This window comes from Amblyomma americanum, chromosome 1, assembly GCF_052857255.1.
Source record: "Amblyomma americanum isolate KBUSLIRL-KWMA chromosome 1, ASM5285725v1, whole genome shotgun sequence".
Lineage (NCBI taxonomy): Eukaryota > Metazoa > Arthropoda > Arachnida > Ixodida > Ixodidae > Amblyomma > Amblyomma americanum.
In genome coordinates this window covers 207,467,367-207,488,982 of record NC_135497.1, presented here as the reverse complement: position 1 = coordinate 207,488,982, position 21,616 = coordinate 207,467,367, and the positions used below count along the sequence as shown (strand labels likewise).

Sequence of the window (21,616 nt, the reverse complement as noted above, 5' to 3'; positions counted from 1 at the left end):
CTTGGTGACACATTGCTGTGTTTTTTCACGTATGAACGAAATTCGTCAGTCACAGGCCTGAACAAACATGTCAGGCCAATAAATGCGCACAGTGCTACGGTTTGCTTCTTCGGTATCCCACCAAGTTCATGAGTTATGTGTGAGTGGTACAGCCTGTTTTTGGTGTTTTTTTTTTCCTTTGCATTCTTACAGATGTCGCTATGTGTAGGCAGTATACGAAAGTATGAAGGTGGTTTTGTAATTTTTTATATAAAAAAAAAAATCTCATTCTTAGTGGAAACTGTGAAAGAAAAACTAAAAGAACTCAGCTTGCATTTCTAGCTTTGTTGTAACGGTCGAATCTTGCTATATTGGATAATGAATGTACCTAATCAAAGCTCTTGAGCAGACAAAGGAAGGGAAAAGAAGGGCTCGTTATGACGTACATGACGGAAGCCAATAGCCACCGAAATCAAGGACCGTAGGGGATGTTTATTTTCGTTCTTTTAATTCGTGGTGTTCATCAATGGGAGGTTAATAGGACAATTATTTTAAAGATGATTGATTAGAAAGCAGAAGAAAAAGCAACCACATGCCACCGGTGGGATCCAAACCCATGACCTCCAAATTTCGTGTCCTTTCGTCGTGTAATTAAAGCTCTGTGTGTAGTGTGTGTTTGTACAGTGTTATGTCTTGCTCATTGTTTGATGGTCATTGTTTGATGGTAACATTGCAGTTTGTAATTTTCTGTATCATGTTTTAACATTTTTTGTCATGTTCATGAGGAAATGTGAAGTCCAATTCTCTGCGTGCACAATACAGGCTATAAGCATTCATCTGCAGGTCTGCTTTTGTGTAGGCTGAAGAGAAAGCAGACATTCTTGAGAAAGAACTGCAGACAGCCACTAGTGCATTGGCAGAGCTGGAAGAAGAGAAACGTCGATTAGACACCGAAGTGGGCCAGGTATGCTGTGGGCGTTCACTTATTACTGGAACCTCTCCAGGACTATGGTTCTTGCTTGCATCAGTTTTTGTGGGCATGCTTTTCTATTCCAGGCACATATTTTGTTATTTTTCAGAGCTCTTTTTGACATTCTACTACTCAATGTGTTGGTCACATGCATACTGGATTAGCATAAACTGCAAACTGCTGCAGAGGAACAAATGCCCATTCAGCTTTTAAGAAGCAGTAAGAGCTTAAAGACAAAAAAAAAAATCTCAAAATACTGCTAGCTTTGCAACATGTTTGTGACAGATTACCCCACACACTTGGAGATCTCATTGACTTGTGTCTTTATTTACTACGCCTATTCAAATCGTTGAATTTGAACAGTGACTCAAAATAGCCCATTCTGCATGATCCTGGCTTCTGGACAAGTGGCATCATTCAGTATGTTGCAAAAGAACTGTACTTTGGTTTCGGGTTTGGTTTTTTTTCATCAGCCATATGAGAGAATATTTTTAAACTTCCTGCGAAGCCTGTATATGCGGAGCGATCACAGCAAGCATTGCGGGTGGCTCAGTGGTTAATGTGCAGCAGTGGTTAAGGTGATCTGCTTCTGACCTGAAAGATGCGGGTTCGATATCTGCTGTGGCGGCCGCATTTCGATGGAGGCTAAATACCAGGGGCCCATATACTGTACAATGTCAGTGCACTTTAAAGAACCTCAGGTGGTGAAAATTATCCGGAGCCCTCCACTATGGCATCCCCCATAAGCCTGAGTCACTTTGGGACATTAAATCTCATTAAAACCATTTAGTAGAAATGTTGAAAAATTTGAAACACCTGGTATGTTACATACTGCTAGCTCATTTCAGAGGCTTTTGCAGGCTTGGGACACAAATATACTTCTAGACAACCCAAACAAAAGTGCAGGGTACATCTCCTGGGGGGCGATGTGGAACATGAAAGCTGTAAGTGTATAAATCAGTCACCACCACAGACATAGTTCACAGTTTTACGAAAACAAATAGTGAGGCAAACGTTGGCAACTTTGAAATGAAGCTAGTTATGGGCGAGCACTCAGCATTGTCTTAGTAAGAAATTCCAGTCTTGGATTGTTTGCAAAAAAAAAGAGGCCTTAAGTGAATTGTTAAGCCATCTATATTCTGCTAAATGTATAGAATGTTGTGTTCTCATTTTTCTAGTTGTCGAAAGTGGTAAGTAAATATCACATTTTGAAGGGTCCAAGTCAAAAGGAGCTAAAGAATCTTGGGCCATGTACTGTCAAACCTCATTTTAATGAAGTCGCATTTTGCATGGAAATTCGTTCATTATACCCAATATTCGTTCTAAAAGTATGCACTCAAATTCTCGCAGAAAAGGTCTGTTAATAAACCCAAGTAAAGGGCACCCTAAGATGAAAAGCACAGAGTTGAAAAAACTCACTGTTTTTAAATTTAAAGCGTGGTGCATATAAGCATGTGAACCCTCAGCTTGCATTTCGTACTGGAAAGCAAAAAATGAACACACAAATCGGCATACTGGCCGCGCGCAAAAACTGCTTTATTTAAAAAACACGTAATCTTTGTTTGGCGGCACTTCACATTATTTGATAGGATTGTAAGACAGGCCTTCGGCTCCGAAACCTTCAGCGGCTGGCACTTAATGAAGAAGACTACAACAGGCGCTGAACGCTCCGACGCTCGTGCGTGCTCTGGACTGATCGCTGCTGCTGGGCTGGATCTGAACTGTACTGGTACTTGTTTGCAACGCAGCACCTTGTAAGACGTCCTTTGTTACTAGTGGTGGAGGTGTCAACGATCCCCTCACTCTGGAGGTTCGCAGCCGAGTATTGCGTACTGCCTCTGCGATGTCCAAAACCGTCACCCAACTTGCATCACTGCTTCCGTCAGCTGTCATCTGTTCCGGCGCAGAGCGGCAGCGTGACCCAGCCATCTTCAGCGGCACAGATAACACGGGTGTGGAGGATTGGTTGGCCTCCTATAAATGTGTCAAGGTCACCAATGTTATATTTTATTTGAGCGACGTTGCCACAGTCTGTGGTTCCGAAACCACGAGGCTGACATCTCCAGCTGGGCAGATCTTAAAACCAGCCTGAAAGAGGTTTGGCCCTTTGCGCTGTACTTAAGCTTCGCGCCGAGCAACGCTTGTGCAGTCAAGCGCAGCAAAGCGGTGAAAATGTTACAAGCTACGTAGGGGACGTCGACCTTTGCAAGCATTTAAACGCTTCCATGAGCGAGGCTGGCAAGATCAGAAATATTCTGAAAGGCATTGGTGATGATGCCTTCTAGATGCTCGTCGCCAAAAATCCCCAGTGTGTGTCCGATGTCATAAGCTACTGCCAAAGCTTTGATGAGCTGTGCAAACAGCACCTTTCCATCCACCATGCCAGCTTTCAGGAGGCAACAATTTTAAGCTTGGCACTTCCTGTGGACGGTGCTCTGGACCTTCAGCCACTCCTCCAACACATTCAGCAGTTTGTCCCTGAGGAAGTCGCCCACCAGCTGTGCTTGTCTACCTGTCCGCCTATGCCTGCACCGCCGCTCACTCCCAATCTCCAGTGTATCATACAGGAGCAGGCAGCCGAGGTACTGCCCCCTCCTCCTCAGCAGTCACTGACTCACTGATCGTGGCTCCTCTAATGTACGCTGAGCTCCTCTAATGTACGCTGAGCTCCTCTAATGTACGCTGATGCTGTGATGCGGTCATGGCCCTCAACTACTGCCCCTGTCTACAGGCCACCTCATCGCCCTCATCGCCCTCGATCTCAGCCGCAGCCTCTCATCCCCTGGCGCACGAAAGGCAACCGACCTATTTGCTACGCCTGTGGAGTCGCTGGCCACGTGGCTCGTTTGCGCTGTAGTCATGACCACCGTCCGTATGATTATAGACGTGAGCCAACGTACGACCTTCCGCCGTCCTCCTTGCTTGCGTCACATGAGCCGCCTCCGGATTCCTCTTGTCCTAGTTACCATCTCCATTCTCGCCACTCGCCATCTCCTGGCTGTCGCACCCGTTCTCTGATGCTCCGCCGCCAACCCGCCATTCATGCGGAAAACTAACGGCCACAGTCCCAGAGGCAAGAACTGCACCGCCAGTGACTCGCTCAAGACCTGTTTCCATGCCCGCCAATATTATCACCGTGTTCGTTGAGGGAGTTACCGTCGAAGCACTTGTTGACATTAGCGGAGCCATTCTCAGTCACACCCTCTGTCGCAGACTCAAAAAAGTGACGCCGCCTCTTCCTGCCGTTTCTCTTTGTACCGCCAGCACCTAGGACATTCAGACAATAGCCGCCTGCACCGCACGCCTTCTTATCGAGGACGTTCCATTCACTATAGAGGTCATCGTCCTCGCCTGCTGATCTCATGACGTCATCCTTAGTTGGGACTTCCTCTCCACACATCATGCCGTTATTGACTGCGCCTGTGCTCATCTCGAGTTATTGCCCTTCAGTGATGCTCCCTTGGATGTACCTGTTGCTGCTGCCGCTACTGTGGTCGTCTCAGAGGACACAGACATCTCTTGAGCGCTGGTGCCTCTTTCTTGTGCTGCTCTCTGATGCAACTGTAATTTATATGCCCTCTTTGCGATGTGCTGACCAGAAATCCATTTTGCTGCCTCGTGCCCCTCTGACAATTTTTCGTGGCTCAAGCGCTATTTGTGTGTCCAACCCGTTCTCCAGCCCTACTACTTTACTCTGTGGCCAATCGCTTAGTAGCGTTGCCTTGCTCAATACTGCCGCAGCATACCCCCTCATCGATAGCACAGCTGGACTTCACATCAGCGCCATTACGCCTGTTCCCGTCAATAGTCTGTCATCTCGATATTTTTCACCGATCCGTCGATGCTACCCTGACGCCTACACAACGAGCCCAACTTGTCGCCATCCTACAACATTTTGAAGCTTCGTTTGACTACCAGCAAACTTCCTTGGGTCGCGCAACCATCGTTGCTCACTGTATTGACACTGGCACCCATGTCCCTTTGCGCCATCGTCTGTATCACGTGTGAGCTGCTCAGCGCTGCATCATTGACAAACAGGTGACCTACATGCTTTAGCGCCACATGATCCAGCCGTCGCACAGCCCGTGGGCATCTCCGGTGGTTCTGGTCAACAAAAAGGACGGTTCCATCCGGTTCTGCGTAGACTACCGCTGTCTGAACAAGATTACACGCAAGGACTTTTACCCTCTCCCTTGTATCTACGGCGCCCACAACTGCCTGCAGGGCGCTGAGTTTTTTCTTCATTGGATTTGTGCTCCGGTTACTGGCTGGTACCAGTGGCATAGGCCGATCGCCTAAAAACTGCTTTCGTCACACCCGACGGGCTTTATGAATTTACTGTCGTGCCCTTCGGCCTCTGCAATGCACGCGCCACATTCGAGCACATGATGGACAACCTTCTCAGAGGGCTCAAATGGCACACGTCTTTGTTACCTGGGCAACGTTGTGATCTTTTCCCCGGATTTTTTGTTTCACCTCCAGTGCCTTGAGACTATTCTTGATGCCTGGTCGACGCTGGCCTTCAACTTAATTTAAAGAAATGCCGCTTCGGAGCTCGGCAGCTCACCATTCTCGGGCATGTCGTGTCAAAGGATGGAGTTGTCCTGGACACGGCAAAGTTGCACGCTGTGGCTGAATTTCCAAAGTCCACTTCTGCGAAAGAACTCCGCAGCTTCATCGGCCTCTGCTTCTACTTCCGCCGCTTCGTCCACAATTTTGCTACTCTCATCGACCTCCTAATCAAGCTCCTCTCCAGTTATGACCTTTCGGCCTGGTTTCCAGCCTGTGATGAAGCCTTTACGACACTCCATCGCCTTCTGATGACTCTGCCAATCCTGCGTCATTTCGACCCTCATTCTCCTGCGGAAATCCACACCGATGCCAGTGGCGTCGGCCACAGTGTAGTACCCACTCAGTGCAAGCCTGGCTTTGACGAGTACGTTGTTGCTTACGCCAACTGGACACTAAGAAAGGCTGAAGCCAACTATTCCATCACCGAGAAGGAGTGTTTAGCCATCCTTTGGGCAATCGCCAAATTTCACCCCTACTTGTACGGGTGCCCTTTTGACGTCATCGATCACCATGCCCTCTGCTGGCTCTCCTTTTTGAAAGGTCCCTTCATTCGACTGGTGTGTTCGGCTCCACGACTCCAAGAGTACAACATTAATGTTGTCTCTCGTTTTGGCCGTAAACGTGCAGATGCTGATGCCCTCTCACATTCCCCTCTGCCGTCTGAGGCAGTGCCTTGTACATCCACCCTGCATTCTTTATCGTTTCAGCCCGCTGATATGGCTTCCGAGCAATGCAGAGACCCATGGATCACTTGGCTCTTAGATTTCTTATCTGGCCGATCGTCGCCACCTGTAGCTGTATGGTGTAAAGTAACAGTCACAATGAGACGTACAGGTCAATGTCAACATGCTCGAAAGGCTGGGATGGGCAGTGCAGCTTCTGCAGAGGAGCGGCAGGTCGGCGAGGTGGGTTTTTTCGGCGCTGGCATTCAGGGCAGGACTGGACGAGCTGGGAACATAACGGTACATCCCACGCCAGTAGTACCGCTGTCATAGGGGAGTGAAGGTCTTTAATAAGCCGCCATGGGCACACTGGGGAGCATCGTGGTAGTGGGAGCAAATGACAGAGCGCAGATAGGTCGGAATAACAAGCAGCCACTTGCGACCATCCAGAAGGTAGTTCCGACGGTAAAGAAGCTCGTCTCTGATGCCAAAATGATGGGACTGGCGACAGAGAGCAAGGGAAGGAGGTGGCGATAATCGGCCAGATAAGAAATCTAAGAGGCAAGCGATCCATGGGTCTCTACGTTGCTTGGAAGCCATATCAGTGGGCTCAAATGACAAAGAATGCAGGGCGGATGTACAAGGCACTGCCTCAGACAGCAGAGGGGAACGTGAGAGGGCATCAGTATCAGCATCTCCTCTGCAGCCGCTGCCCTGCCCATCCCAGCCTTTCGATCGTGTTGGCATTGACCTGTACTGCCCTCTTCTAAGCACATCAACTGGCAACCGCTGGATCATCGTTGCCATCGATCGTCTTACACGCTACGCTGAAACGTCGCCTTTACCATCTGCTACAGACCACGACATTGCTTCTTTCATCCTCCATTGTATCATTCTTTGCCATGGTGCTCCCAAAGAGTTGCTTAGTGATAGAGGGTCCGTCTTCCTCTCTGAAGTTGTTGAAGCTGTCCTTCAGGAATGAAACATTGTTCACCACACTGCCTCACCTGCCATCCGCAGACAAATGGCATGGTTGAGCGTTTTAACCGCACCCTCATTGATATGCTGGCCATGTATGTTGCTTCCGATCACTGCAACTGGGGCCACGTTCTACATTTCGTCGCCTGTGTTTATAACTCAGCTGCTCAAGCCACCACCGGATTCTCTTCATACTTTCTCTTGTACGGCCATGAGCCTTCTTGCACAATAGACACCATTGTGCCGTACCACCCTGATGCTTCTGAATTTCTCACTCGTTTCCAAGCCGCAACTTATGCCGAAGAATGCTGCTAGCTTGCCCGGTCCTTCTTTTCTCACGCCCGGCAGGAGCAGAAAAGCACCATGATCACTCTGCACTTCTTCCTGCTTACCTTTCTGGCTATAGATGCCTTCCTCAAGTCCTGGCCTTTCTTCAAACTTCTCAGCAAGTACCAGGGCCCCTACCACATTCTTAAGCAGACATCCCCCGTCAATTACCTTATCGAAACCCTTACGCCGTCCACTGATCACCGTTGCCGAGGCCGTGAAATTGTACACACAGACCGCCTCAAACCATACTGTGACCCTGCCGTCGTCACATTGCCCTAGGGCACCAGGCTGGCGCATTTTCGCCCGGGGGAAGTTGTAAGACAGGGTTCCGGCTCCAGAACCTTCAATGGCTGGCGCTTAAGGAAGAAAACGACAAGCGCTGAATGCTCCGACGCTCGCGCGTGCTCTGGGCTGATCGCTGCTGGACGGGATCTGAACTGTACTGGTAGTTGTTCGCAACGCAGCGCCTTGTAAGACGTCGTTCATTACAGGATAAATTTCTCGGCGAAATCAACGCAGCACAGCGCTTTCCTGATGTCAGCTGATTTGGCCACAGGTAGGTTCTCGGGGTACCCCCTCAATTTCCTGGCCATGTCAGCAGCCTCGGTGCTGCTGAGAGCTCTCTCCTCGCCTTCTTTGCTTTCATCGCCGCTTGTAGCATCATCTGAAGGAAGCAGCTGGTTTACAACTTCTTGGTCAGCCAGTTCAGGCACCACAGATAAGTTGTCATCTGCATAGATAAATTCCTCGAACGTAACGTTCGGAACCACCAGTTGACGCCATGTCGTCTCGTCAAAATTGTCCGCTTGCATGAAAGTCATCGTGGCCTAAGACGCAAGCGAGGCTTCTCGCCTTCATTTGGTGAAGGATGACACCAAACACAGGCAGGTTGCACGCTCTAAGGTCCTTGAACCATGCAAACAAGGCATCTTCAACATCCTGGTGGTGACAAAGCCTTACACGCTTCCTGTCGTTTTTCACGGTGCCTGCAGAGTGAACGTTTTTAATCTTCTGCCTTGCACTGAAGATGGTTGATAGAGTGCTGGCGCAACAGCGAAGTCCACAACGATGTCTTTTTTTCTTGCGCCTGCTGTCAATCACCCTGCTTATCTTCGTTTCAAGTGAAACTGCTTTGCGTTTCGGCGCTGCCATGTTGCACGACGACGTCGACAGAATGGAGTGCCAAGTTGGCACGTGCGGGTTGGCAAATGTGGCGGCGGGGGCGCGGCTGTGGCGGCGCCGCTGCCAGGTCTTAAACCATATAGGATGGAAGAAGCTCGGGAGAGGTGGTTACGTCACATTTTTTGACGCTAGCTTCCCCCTGCTCCCCCCTTCTTGGCCATCGTCTCAGCACGCTTGCGCATGCGCAGCAGGCATTACAGCAGACGACGCTGCTGCACCCAGCGTTACTATTTGTTGCACAGTCGGCCAAAGTCTCCTAGTAGTCCTTGCGAAAGCTCATGACTTCCGGCACACTTTTTGACATGCAGCTCAGATAGGGAGGGGCTCTCCCGAGTTTTCCTTCCTCCATGTCCTAAACTCAAAAAATAGCCAAAAAAAATGGTAAAAGTAGCCAAAAAGTAGCCAATCTGCAACCACGGTTTCAAAAGTAGTCAGAATTGGTGCCAAGGCACCGCATAAACGTCGCTAGAAGCAGAAATGTTTCCAGAAATTTATAGTTGTAGGACATAGGACAACAGTGTCTGTTATTAACTTTGAAGTATAAGTGAATCACTGATGAAATAATTTACTTTAAGACCAGGGAACAGAAGCACAGAAACACTTGAGGTATTTATGAAAGGTATTGAAAAGCGACCAGAAGAAATCATTTTCTCCTTGTCAGATCAAATACCTTGTGTTCCCTTGATGCAGTCATAGTTATTAATGCAAGAGCATTAGAGGGGATATGTCGCGATTTCGTGATGAGTAAACAAAGTGAAGCCCTAGATGAAACCCTACATGAAACCCTACATGAAACTCTACATGAAACTCTAGGAGTGAAGCTCTGCCGCGGTGGTTCAGTGGTTAGGGCGCTTGGCTACTGATCCGGAGTACCCGAGTTCGAGCCCAACTGCGGCGGCCGCGTTTCAGTGGAGGCGAAATGCAAAGGTGCCCGTGTGCTGTGCGATGTCAGTGCATGCTAAAGATCCCTAGGTGGTTGAAATTATTCCAGAGCCCTCCACAATGGCGCCTCTTTCTTCTTCCTTTCTTCTTTCAGTCCCTCCTTTATCCCTTCACTTATGGTGCTGATCAGGTGTCTGCTGAGATGCGACAGATACTGGGCCATTTCCTTTCCCCAAAAACGAATTTTCAATTTTGAGCCCTGCCCACCAGATTATATGTAAACTCCCCACCACAGCTTGTGGCATTTAAATTACTGGTTCGTCAAGATTGGTTGCCTGGGAAGAGCAGCCTGGCTGTTGCAACCATTAATGCTGTCGCTTCATACCGGTAAGACAGAGCTCAAGACCGATTAAATAGCCGGTCTTTGTCTGAAGCCTGCTTGACCTTTGAAAACCGAACCGTGAGCTGAAACCGTAGTGATAACCAAGGTGCTAAAACACCGAATTCGCATTTGGCCTAACCACGCTAAATCTTCCCTCCATCTATCGACAACAGGGCAGGTACAACAGGATAATGGTATTCTTAAATAGTATTCTGGCGTACTCCATGTTTTCTAACCATTGGCAAAAAAAGAGGAATTATTATGTTATGGAGTCCTCACTTACATTTCAAAAGTAGCCAAGTAGCCAAGCTCAAATTTTTGTCGCCAAGACCTCACAAAAGTAGCCAGTTTGGCGCAAAGTAGCCAACCCTGGCAACGCTGCGCGGGCAGTGGTTCGATCACTTGCCGGTCACATGCTAGGTGGCTGTTGACGCTAGATTTATTCGCTGTCCCTAGATGGCAAGGCATGCGAAAGCGCGGGTGGTTCAAACACATTTTAGGTGTGGGTGATTGAAAAGATGTGGCCATGTTGTATTCATGCAAATGCGGTATTTCCACAACACTTTGACGAAATCGAAAATATGATAGCTAAAAATAAGTCATTAGCGCATAATCAGAAACCAACACTATCTTTATTAAGTAACCAAATTACCAGAGCCATGCTATCGCCAATAACTGATATAGTAAAGATTTTTGCTGGTCCAAGTGACATTACCATAGAGGGGTTCTACTTAATTGTCCTGAACAGTATATTTCAGGTTCTTGTGTCACATTGCCAACAGTGCATATTTTTTGGAGTGTTAATCCTATAATATGAAGGAAAATGGTTGTAGTCAGTAGCAGCCAAAAGCACTGCATTTATATTTGGAATCATCCATCGCCGATGTAGCCCTGCACATAGGGATAAAGCAAACAAGGAGATTGTGCCATTTCTTGCAAACATGTATCTGAAGTGTTGACATAATTGTTGTTTGCTCTTATGAACTTCAGGTCTTAACTGTGTTGCTCAACATTTTTTTTTTCTCGTAATTTCCAAGTTCTTTTTTTTTTTGTGTGTGTTGGAACAGCTGAAGGAGATGTGCCGGCGTGAGCTACAAACGGCTGAAGCTGAAGCTGTACGCAACACTACCATCCTGGGCGAGTATAAGCAGGTTAGTCTTGAGTCATTTTCAAACAATATATGATACTTTGCTAACTCACGTGCACTTGTACAGACTGACATTTTGCCAGAGTTCGATGTGAAAAATGTGAAAGGGGGTCAGTCCCAGATATATTGAATTATTGTTTATATCGGGCACTGACATCATGATCTTAAAATTTTCATACAAACGTGCAGCACTGTTGGTATTTATCGAATCTCATACAGCACGTCATATATACGGGGGGTGTATCTAATGGTGCTGCCTCATTCACTTTTCATGCATGCGTCTCGGTTGGCTGTGAGACTCGGCTACGCAGCCTTGGGCACCTACTGGTATTGCTAGCCACAAAAAGACACTGTAAAACCGTGTGTCAAGGGTAGCGTGGGGTGAGGGTTGGTGGGTAGCTTATGGTCTGGCATACCCATTCTTCACGTAACATTGCTGTCATGAGGTGCAGCCAACCTAGATGACCAAAGGTTACCAATGGCTGTTGCATGACTTGCTTCATTTGCCTATTTGTCGAAGGCATTACGGAAGCCAGGTGTACCCTAATTTAAATGGGAATATTGTTTATAGTATACTTCTAACAGAATTAGACTTCTTATGGTAGGCAGTGACTAATTACAAAGCACCGTCTGCAGTGGCTTTAATGTACTGCCAGTAAGCCAACAGGCTGCAAGCCACTGCAAGAAGTGCTCCGCTAGCATGGATGGACCTTAATGTGCTTCCAGGTTACAGCTAAGCTTATCGATTGGCGTAGAATAGTAATTAAGCGCTACTTTTTTTAGATGAGCACAGTGACGGACATGACAGGACGCCTCTCCTGTCATGTGTTTCATAATTGATTGAGCTGTTTTATTTATTGAATTATCAATATAATGAACTACTTAGTGATCTTCTTAGAGTTTAGTATGTCTTGGATTAACTGCGGTATAAAACAGCATTGCAGGTGTCCAAACTCTGTGTGCTAGCTGTGGCTGAATTTGCTTTTCTATGGGTATTGTGAGACGATCCTAAAGTATGCCTATCACTGTTGTAGCGCCAATAGACTTGCTTCACATTAGCAAGGCAGAGCCTTGCTTGTACTGTACACATTGGCACTCTAGCGGAAGATTTTGGGGACATTCTTTGGCACAAAGTCTGCTCTTGGTTGAAATATTGCATCAGCTGTGATGGCAGTGACATGAAGTGTGCATGCAGATCTGTCGGCATCTGAGTGACCAGATAGAGCGGGAGCAGCGCAGAGCCAAGGAGTCACTGAGGGTGCTGCAGGCCACAGCATGCCCCAGTTGTGCTGCACTGGTGGAGCGGGCCATTGATGAACATGGCTGGCCGCAGCTAAAGAAGTCATCAGCTGGCGACTGTGGCCGATCCCAGGAAATTGCACAGCTGCGTCAGCTGGAGCTGGAGCTGGCCCAGACCAAGCTGGCTCTGGTCGAAGCACAGTGCCGCAATCAGGTTAGCACCTGTTTCTGTTGCGCGAGAGTGTCTGCCACCCCTAGCCTTTTCACAGCGAAAGGCCAGGCAGCCAAGTATGAGAGGCTCTCTAGACACACTTGTGAGTTAGTAGAAGGGGCGTTAAAGAGAACCCTTTTTAGTGACCAACAAACATGGCATTTTTTTGGGGGGACAAAATGGGGTGACAGTTAACCCTTTTAGCGTTGTGTCAAAAAAGATTCAGCAGCTGTGTCGCTGTGGGCTCTTTATTTCAAGTTGAATATTCTTGTACTGCTCACCACCATTGCAGAATATTTCTGCTATTGTGGTAAATGCAGTCAAAGAGCATACATTGGTTACCTGTAGTCATGCTGAAGAGTTTTAACTTTTGCCCTTCTGCACAGGAGAGAAGTTGTGTTGCATGCTGGACAACCTAATTCACCCATAGCTTCATAAAAGTCGATGCACTTCATTAATGTGATAGCATTTAGGTGGTCATCTGACAAAAAATTTCTGGCTTCTTTGTCTTAAAATTCTCTGATTGGTCGAGAAAGGTCGCGTGACCTTGCGACGTCATCACAACCTGGCCACCATAGCACATGGCAACCTGCCCACCAGGTTGTGAGCTACGTGTCCCCTGTGGCATTTGGAAGTGCAATTAATTAAAATAAATTCAATGCAGTTGCCGTTTTCCCACCGTGGTGCTGTGCATGAGCCTTATGAGAACTCATGAAGAGCATCCTGGGTTTCACAAAGCCCCACTGGCAGCTGTGTTTGAAAGAGCCACCTGCTGAGGCAGTGGCGCATCGCTTAACCGCTGCACCACTGTGCCAGTAGTGGTATGAGGACACCCCGTGATCTGCGATTATGATTGAGAGAGTCATGATGTCATCAATACCACGTGATCACCAGTAGACCAATCATAGGGCACCGCCAAATTTGAAGATCTGAGGACCCCCAGAATTTGGAAGTTGGCCCACCCCTAAAAATATCAAGGGACCCCAAAAATTGTAGAAGTAGGCTCACCCCTGAGAATGGATTAAGACTGATTAGTGAGGATTGGGTAGATTAAGGTGGGTTCATGGGTCAGATTAGAATAATCCCTGATGATAATCCAGTGGAAGGTACTGGAACATTCTAGAAGGCGACGACTCATGCATACTGCATAAAGACAGTGGTTCCATCCGGAGTTTATGTGGGAAAGTCTGAAAACATTAGATGCTGATTGTAGACACCATAGCAGTCAATCTAAATGCTTTCGCATTTTCTTCTTTAAAGGGCCCCAGAAAGGGGCTCTCAATAAAGTTGCGATATGTCTCGGATGTTAAAAGACGCCGCTTCATAATTATCCTCCAGCAAGAATTATTGTGGAAGCTGAGTTATATGCAGACAAAATTTGAACTTCCGCGTCTTCACGCCTTTTTCTCTCCTCTCGCACATCAAAACGGCGATGCTCCTTCGCCGGGCCCACACACTCGGCCCCTCCCCTACCTCCGCCAGCTGCGGAGTGGCCTTAGCCATGGTAGCTCATGACGCCTGAAAGAATATAAGGCTGTGAACCAGTGATCACCCCTGGCTGCTGACGTCACTTGCACGAGGTGCCATCGTATGCCAGGTTTTGCACGAAAGCCCGGAACTGCACGAGGTGCGAAAGTGGAAATTTTTAAAAATGTATTGTTAATTTCCTTGCTCGCTTTTGAGGTCTCGTATGCGGCATGGACGCTCAATGGCCTGTACTCTACATAGTGCAAGCATTTTAAAGCCAAGCTCAAACACCCCTTTCTGTGGCCCTTGTGGTTAAGAAGAATGTGGTTAAGAAGGCCCCCAGTTTTCTTTAAACTGGCTTTTTGTTGTTATCTGTTATGTTTTACCATAATTACATGATTGTTAGTCGACCTATTTTTCAAAATTTGAAAATCCGAAGTGGGGGGTCGACTTAAAATAGAAGCCAAAGCATCGCACCATAAATAAAGGCGAGACAAACGAGATATCGGGCATGCTACAGTGTGGTTGTAGTTTTGCTGCGCGCCTCTGTCGCATCGCTCTTGGTGCTGGCTTTGAGCAGCTGCTATGTCAATGCGCAGAACCGGCATCCCCGCCCCGCGTGCGGCGGCCTATGGTGGCTGTCGATAAGCTGCAAACCGGCACCAGCCCACTCCCCACATGCGGCCACAGATTGCGCCTGCTGATAAGCAGCGGCGGCCGATAACGCATTCGCGTTCTACTCTTAATAGGCGTCGTCCAAGCTTTTTTTTTCTTTCAACCGTGCACTCGGTGCTCAAGGGAGCATCAATATTTGATGGAAGGGCCGATGTTCCAATCGCGGCGGCACCGCCACCATTTTCCTCCATGACCGCCACTCGGAACTGCAGCGGCGCTGGGGAGTGTCGGTAGCCGACGGAAGAGCTGACGCCGCTCACACGTTTCTCTTTGGCTCTGATGCATTTGACTACTGCCGGCCGCGTTTCACAAGTTCCTAATGTAGTGCTTCGTCATTTATGCTCCGGGTTCAGTAAGCGACCGGCGCTCATTCATGGCTACATTCAAGATGGCTGTCGTTCTTTACGCTGAAGAAACGAACTGCACGCCGGGCCGCAAGTTCAACGTTCGCAACGGGTGAAACAGGTGTGGCAGCTGCAGCGAAGCAAAATTTTAATTTTTACCGCACGATGTCGGGATGTGGCTGTTTGCGAATTTGCTGCGCGACGATGTTAGAATGACGTGCTGTGGGACCACAGCAGCGATCAAGATGGCAGCGCTAGTGAGGATGATGGCGCAAGTGTGGACGAGTAGTCCAGTGATTAATACATTTTCGTTTTGGCTCGTGCCCACGCGCGTGGCAGCGGATAGCGGAGGCCGCATGATAGTGCTATCACATTCTATTATTAAAGGCCAAGTGTAAACGACCTTCAAGAAGTTTTTTTTTTTTTTAGAAATGTGATGTGGGGGGTCGACTTACAATCGTGTAAATACGGCACTATGCCTATGCATATTTTTGTATGCTACTTGCCCTACTGAGTTGTTAATGGTCTTAATATTGTTCACTGTGGAAATGGCCTGATGAAATGCTTCTTCAGCACTTCTGTCACATCGCTGAAACAAGACGACAATATGTAGCTCCAGAAACTTTACAGGACTCACTACTAGATTGTTCACATTTGTCTTGAGAGCACAGAAGTATGCGACAAACTAGCAGAAGTTTGAGCATTACTGTTTAGTCAAACCTCGCTTCATAATTTACAACGCATTCGTAAGAAGACGTAAGACTGACGCACTAAAACTAGATATCATTGGGAAAGGAAACACTCACCTCTAGCCGGTGCCTCTTTTTTGTTTCTTCCTATGATAGTTCTAGTTAAGTAGTCCATGCATCAGTCCACATAGTGAATCGCATATGTGAATGAATGCTCATGAAAGCTGCAAGTGCAAGCTGTAGAATACAAGGGATGAGCAGGGTAGATCTTTGCAGTTTAACGCTTCTTCACCTCAAGGCTGTGACACCGGCCTGACGACATTTTGAACATGAACATTTCTGCTTGTTTCATTCAGCCAGAGTAAACTTGTGGTAACCAGTGAAGGTCAGCTACATACCTAGTTTCATTTAAGAGTAACTTGTGATTTGAAAACATACTGAAAAAAAATGGGACTTCTTGTGAAATCGCTGTAATTGCATTCAGAAGTTGTGATTATCTAAAGCTGCAGTTTTTATTTCTCGTATTTTTTGCATAGATGGCGTTATTTCCTAGGCTCTACAGCGTACATGCCCGTTAGCATGGCGGGTGTCAACATGTATACTACTAAGAAACAATATCATTGGGGTGCAGCAGCACTTGAAAGCTGGAAATTTTTTAAGAGATGCGTGTTGTGAAAAGAACACGAAACAGCTTGCACAGGTTGCTCTGTATAAAGGGATGTTCATGTGAATGTCACAGGCACCATTCTGGCATCCAGCACGCTCCTTCGGCAATGCAGGCCTTAGCAGATGGAGATAAACCAATTAGACATGTGCAGTGGCCTTTCGTCGGGCTCTTTGGACACCATAATGGCAGCCACTGCGGCTTGAATGCGTACCCCCTACAGTTGAACTCAATTATGTCGAACTCGGTTAGATCAAAATTATTTTATATATCGTTATTTTCCGAGCACCGTAAAGCTACAACGTGAATGTATAGGAAAAAGTATGGCTACAGCATACAAAAATTAGCCATCACATCTGATAGATTGAACTTTGGGCAACAACGGGCAACTCAAGAAGTTGGCTTTTTCTCAACACATCTCTAGGCGCGAACTTCTCTGCATGGACCTGTGGGTGCTATGGTGCTGCGTAGCACACACAGACCAATAATGACGCAAGTTTTCATGACGTAGGCGGTGGGCGCATAGCCAGCAAACTAGAGCATTCATTTTTAGCGCGTTGTATCAGTTGTGCACGCATTGTCATGCAGTTCACATGTACAGTGTGTCGTGCTGCCATCGGCATTTTTACATGGTTTTTGTTGTCTCTGTGTGCGCGTGATGATAGCTGCGAAACAGGTGAGCCTCCCCATTTTTGTGAAACTGGAAATTATCAAACAAGTTGAACGAGGTGAGAAGAAATTCGAAATCGCCGCAGCATACAAGATTCCGAGAGGCATGCTGAGCACTGTTCTCAAGAACAAGGCTAACATTTGAGCTAAAGTGGAGGAGAGGTCCAGAGAAAAAAGCAAGTCTCTCCAGCGCACTTTGCATTCGACTTACAGGTCCAATCAAAGAGCGTGGATGACCTGTGAACTTTTTGCTAAGTGGTAGAAGTCTTGGAGCGACGGCCTGGTAGGCCAAAATTGCAACGTCTGCCTCATCAAGACAATGGCTGGTGGCCAGCACTGCAGTACTAATTTCAGCAGCTTCACACTTCTCTTCCTGCCGCCAAATGCTACATCACTGCTTCAGCCCTTGGATCAGGGCTGAAGGTTGGTTGCAGCAAATGTCTGTTTGAATGACTCCTGCAGAATTTGAGGACTGGAAGAGACCTAAAAATCGACCTCTTGGGTGCCCTGTCTTTGCTGAGTGGGTCACAGAATGATCAGAAACGAAACTATACAGAACTGATTCCAATATTCTGGTCTCTGCTTTCGTGGAGAAGGTGGAGAAAATTCTTTGTTGAGTGAGCTCGACGAAGCCATCGTGGGTTGTGATGATTTGTGGAACCATTTGTCCAAATTTTCTGGTGCTATTTATGATGGGGCAGCCATAGACAGCTTTGTCTTCACGGATGACGATGTTGAGACTGCGGTAGAGTTTGTGAACGAAAGCATCATTGCTGACATCGTGGATTACCAGAACACCACTGATGCGAATTGTGATGAGTACTTGAGAGAACCTTTGCCCACTTGCTTCTACATGCTCCGTGCGCTCAGCATGGTTTATCGCCATTACGTGTCGCCATTACATGCAGCTTGCATTAGAGTTCAAAGCTAGATTGAAATTTTGTTCAGTATTTTTGTTTTTTGCTTATGTACCCTTTTCTTAAAATCTACTGTCGGCAGAGTGTTGAAATTTTGTATGAGAGTAGCAATCAATATTTTACTCAACTGATACCAAAATTCTGCGCATTGAACAAGAACTAGACTTATTATGTTTTTCTCTTTGCCAGTGCAACAAAATTGCCACCCATGAGTGGGTTTTTTTTTAGTCAGAAAAATACAAATGAGCTTAGGCAATTGATTCTGGTACCGGTTATGTAGATGGCAGAAGAGCTACATCCATTAGAATGTTGAATACCCTCTTAGATGCTGTTTTCAGCAATGTGCAGAATTTATGCATCAGCCAGTAAGACTAGAAACAATTTGCAGAAAAAAAAAAAGGGAAAACGGCAAAAAGCATGGAAATCGCTGCTGCTGAAAATTAGGTGCTGAAAATTAGGTGATCCTTGTTTGTGAACTCATGCCACTCGTCATTTTTGCATTGCACAAGTATAGATCCATTTAAAGAGCATTCCCGTTTGAAATGCCTGTGCCAATTTTATTTCATTGTATGTTGCCACCTAATGGACTAGAAAACATTTTTTGCTTGATGTTTCACTGAAGCCCCACTCCCATTCAGTGAGAGCGTCATCGCGATTAGCATGCCATATTTGTGGTCATTTCTTCATGCCAGCTCGCACAGTATTAAGTTCTCTGCAGGATACACACACTATAGGAATTGATTTGCAACATTGCTGCTTGTTGCTGAATGCGTCTATGTCCATTTTTCTTTGTAGAGCTCTCTGTGTAAATGGACGTTGCAGCAGCACTTTATGAAGTGAGACACAGCTCCAAAACTTGCACCTGACTGGAGCGATGCATATTGTAGCATATGCCATATGGCAGGTGTTTGAATTTAAAAGAAAAAGGGTGGCTGTAGCAGACAGAATGAGTTAAGGGACGCTGAATAATCTGTAGAGTGCACAGATCACTTGGGAAAGGATTCGATAAAATGTAGACAAATAGAAAGTTAAACTTATAAATTTAGAGTGAAGTGAACTGTTTGGGGGTTGGGGGGGTCAGGAGCTCACCGAAACATCATTTGGTGTGAGGTGAACACTGTCAGTACATAGATGGCATGGTGATGCGTGTGTCTTGGGCAGGTTTTCTTGTGTATGGGAGGTAGACTGTGTGTATAGTGGTTTGTTTTATAATAAACCACCCGAACCACCCCAACAGCATCAACCACACAAAAGGAAACGTGCCCCCAGTATTTACACGATTGTAGGTCGACCTATTTTTTTTTAAGTTGAAAATCCAAAGTGACTTACAATCTAAACGAAAACATCTCACTATAAGTAAAGGCGAGACAAACGAGATATCAGGCATGCTACAGCGTGGTTGCATTTTTGCTGCGTGGCTCCGTCGGATCACTCTTGGTGCTGGCCTTGAGCAGCTGCTATGTCAACGCGCAGAACTGGCATCCCCTCCCCGCGTGCATGGGCGGCGGCCGATGGCGACTATCGATAAACAGCAAACTGGCACCCCACACTCCCGACACGTGGCTGCTGACAGCAGTTGCTGATAAGCGGCCGCGGCTCGATAATACATTCACGTTCTACGGGAAGCTCAAACGTCCAACAGGCCTTTTCACTTTCAAATCCGCGCTCGGCGCTCAAGGGAGCGTTGATAGTTGATGGAAGGGCCACTGTTCCAGTCGAGGTGGCACCCTCACTTGGAATGGCAGCAGTGCCGAGGAGTGTCGGCAGCCGACGGAAGAGCCGAAGCCATTCACTTGTAGTTTATCTTTGGCTCTGACGCATTTAAATACTGCCGGCCACGCTTCACAAGTTTTTAATGTAGTGCTTCGTCAGTCATCATTTGTGCTCCAGGTCCGCCAAGTAACCGGCGCTCGTTCACGGCTACATTCAAAATGGCTGCCATTCTTTACGCTGAAGAAACGAACAGCTGCCCGCCGGGCCGCAAGTACGACATTCGCAACGGGTGATACAGGTGTGGCAGCTGCAGCGAGGCAAAATTTTCAGCTGTTCCACGCGATGTCGTGATGGGGCTGTTTTTGGTGCGGGATTTCGCTGGACGACAACGTTCGAACGACGTGCTGTGGGACCGCAGCAGCGATCACAACGGCAGCGCTAGTGAAGGTGATGGCGCAAGTGTGGTCGAGTAGTCCAGTGACTAATACATTTTCGGTTTGAAATGTGCCCACGGGCACGACCGCGTGCGGCAGCCGATAGCAGCTGGCGATGAACGGTGGCCGCTGGATAATGTTGTCGCATTCAACTATTCAAGGCCAAGCTTAAACAACCTCGGAAGTTTTTTTTTTTATTTTTCGGAAATGTGATTTGGGGGGTCAACTTACATTCGAGTCGACTTAAAATCGTGTAAATACGGTATATGCCCAGGGACTTCGCTCTGCAACTCAGCGAAAAGAAGTCTCCATTGACCACCTCCCCACATTGCGACAACGTGACTCACAGCCTTAACCCCCCCCCCCCCCCCCCCCCCTTTCTTTCTTCCCCCACGCCTTTCGCGTAGCTGCCGCGGTGGCTGAGTGGTTATGGCACTCGGCTGCTGGCCCGAAAGACGCGGGTTTGATCCCGGCCGCAGCGGTGGAATTTCGATGGAGGCGAAATTCTAGAGGCCCGTGTGCTGTGCGATGTCAGTGCACGTAAAAGAACCCCAGGTGGTCGAAATTTCCGGAGCCCTTCACTATGGCGTCCCTCATAGCCTGAGTCGCTTTGGGACATTAAACCCCCATAAAACCAAAACCATGCCTTTCGCATCGCAGCTTTCGTTCCTTTGACCCGCTCCTCCCCTCCATACTTAAAGATGCAAGCTACTGCCCTCAGTCACCCCTGGTGAAGGAGCCGAGCCGGCTTCGAAACGTTGGATTTAAAGTTAAAGTCTTTTGGTTGGAGATGTGCAGTTTATTATAATTCTTCAAACCCAACCAGACAGGCAAATCTGTCGAAATGTTTATTTTTTAATCTATAGTGATTTGTGCAAAAGGAGAGATGATGGCAATATTTCTGTGGCGATGGAGTGGCCAGTTGCCTGTCTTTCCTGTGTCTTATGTTTTAATGGTGCTCAGCCAGGGCATTAGGTGCTTTATGCCCCTTGGCAGGTCACTTTGGCACTGTGTAAGTCATTGTTTACATTTGGTGGATTACCCAATGTCTCTAGCATCGCAGTATCAGCATGGTATCTTGTAAACAACACTGGCATATCTTGATCTATTCTACGGATCTTTCACTTGGGCCAGCTTGCTTTAGAGCTTGTATGAGGGAGTATGGGAACTTGATTGTGGTAATCTTTAAATACTGTGTCAAAAAGCCTTACTTACTCTGGAAGAGTAAGGGGTAGGCACACATTTCATTATGGTCATAGCTTTGTGTCAGAAGGGCTTGGCACAACCTATCTTTGTGTCTGTAAAAGTTGCTACCAGAGTAAGCGAGGGCTATAGCTGGAGTTCAGATAACTACATTGAAGTTTCATATAATCCTCGTAGAAGAGCCAGATGGTTTGGGTGGAAGGTTGAAGTTTTGGCTTGTTATTGCATAACATGCCAAAACTTCAACATTTCAGGAGGAATTCAGCAAAATAATGCAGCCAAAATGCATACAATACCTAATGGCCTG

At 47.2% G+C, this 21,616-nt stretch overlaps 1 protein-coding gene across 1 annotated transcript in view; it reads left to right on the top strand.

Annotated features, from left to right (window-relative positions):
* GAPcenA (GTPase activating protein and centrosome-associated) overlaps nucleotides 1-21,616 on the top strand; it is an 85,249-nt gene that overhangs the window by 53,033 nt on the left and 10,600 nt on the right. Inside the window, exons 21-23 of the mRNA XM_077648343.1 lie at nucleotides 839-943; nucleotides 11,005-11,088; nucleotides 12,280-12,537. Of these exons, the coding sequence (XP_077504469.1) occupies nucleotides 839-943; nucleotides 11,005-11,088; nucleotides 12,280-12,537 (447 nt within the window). The remainder of the gene's footprint in view (nucleotides 1-838; nucleotides 944-11,004; nucleotides 11,089-12,279; nucleotides 12,538-21,616) is intronic.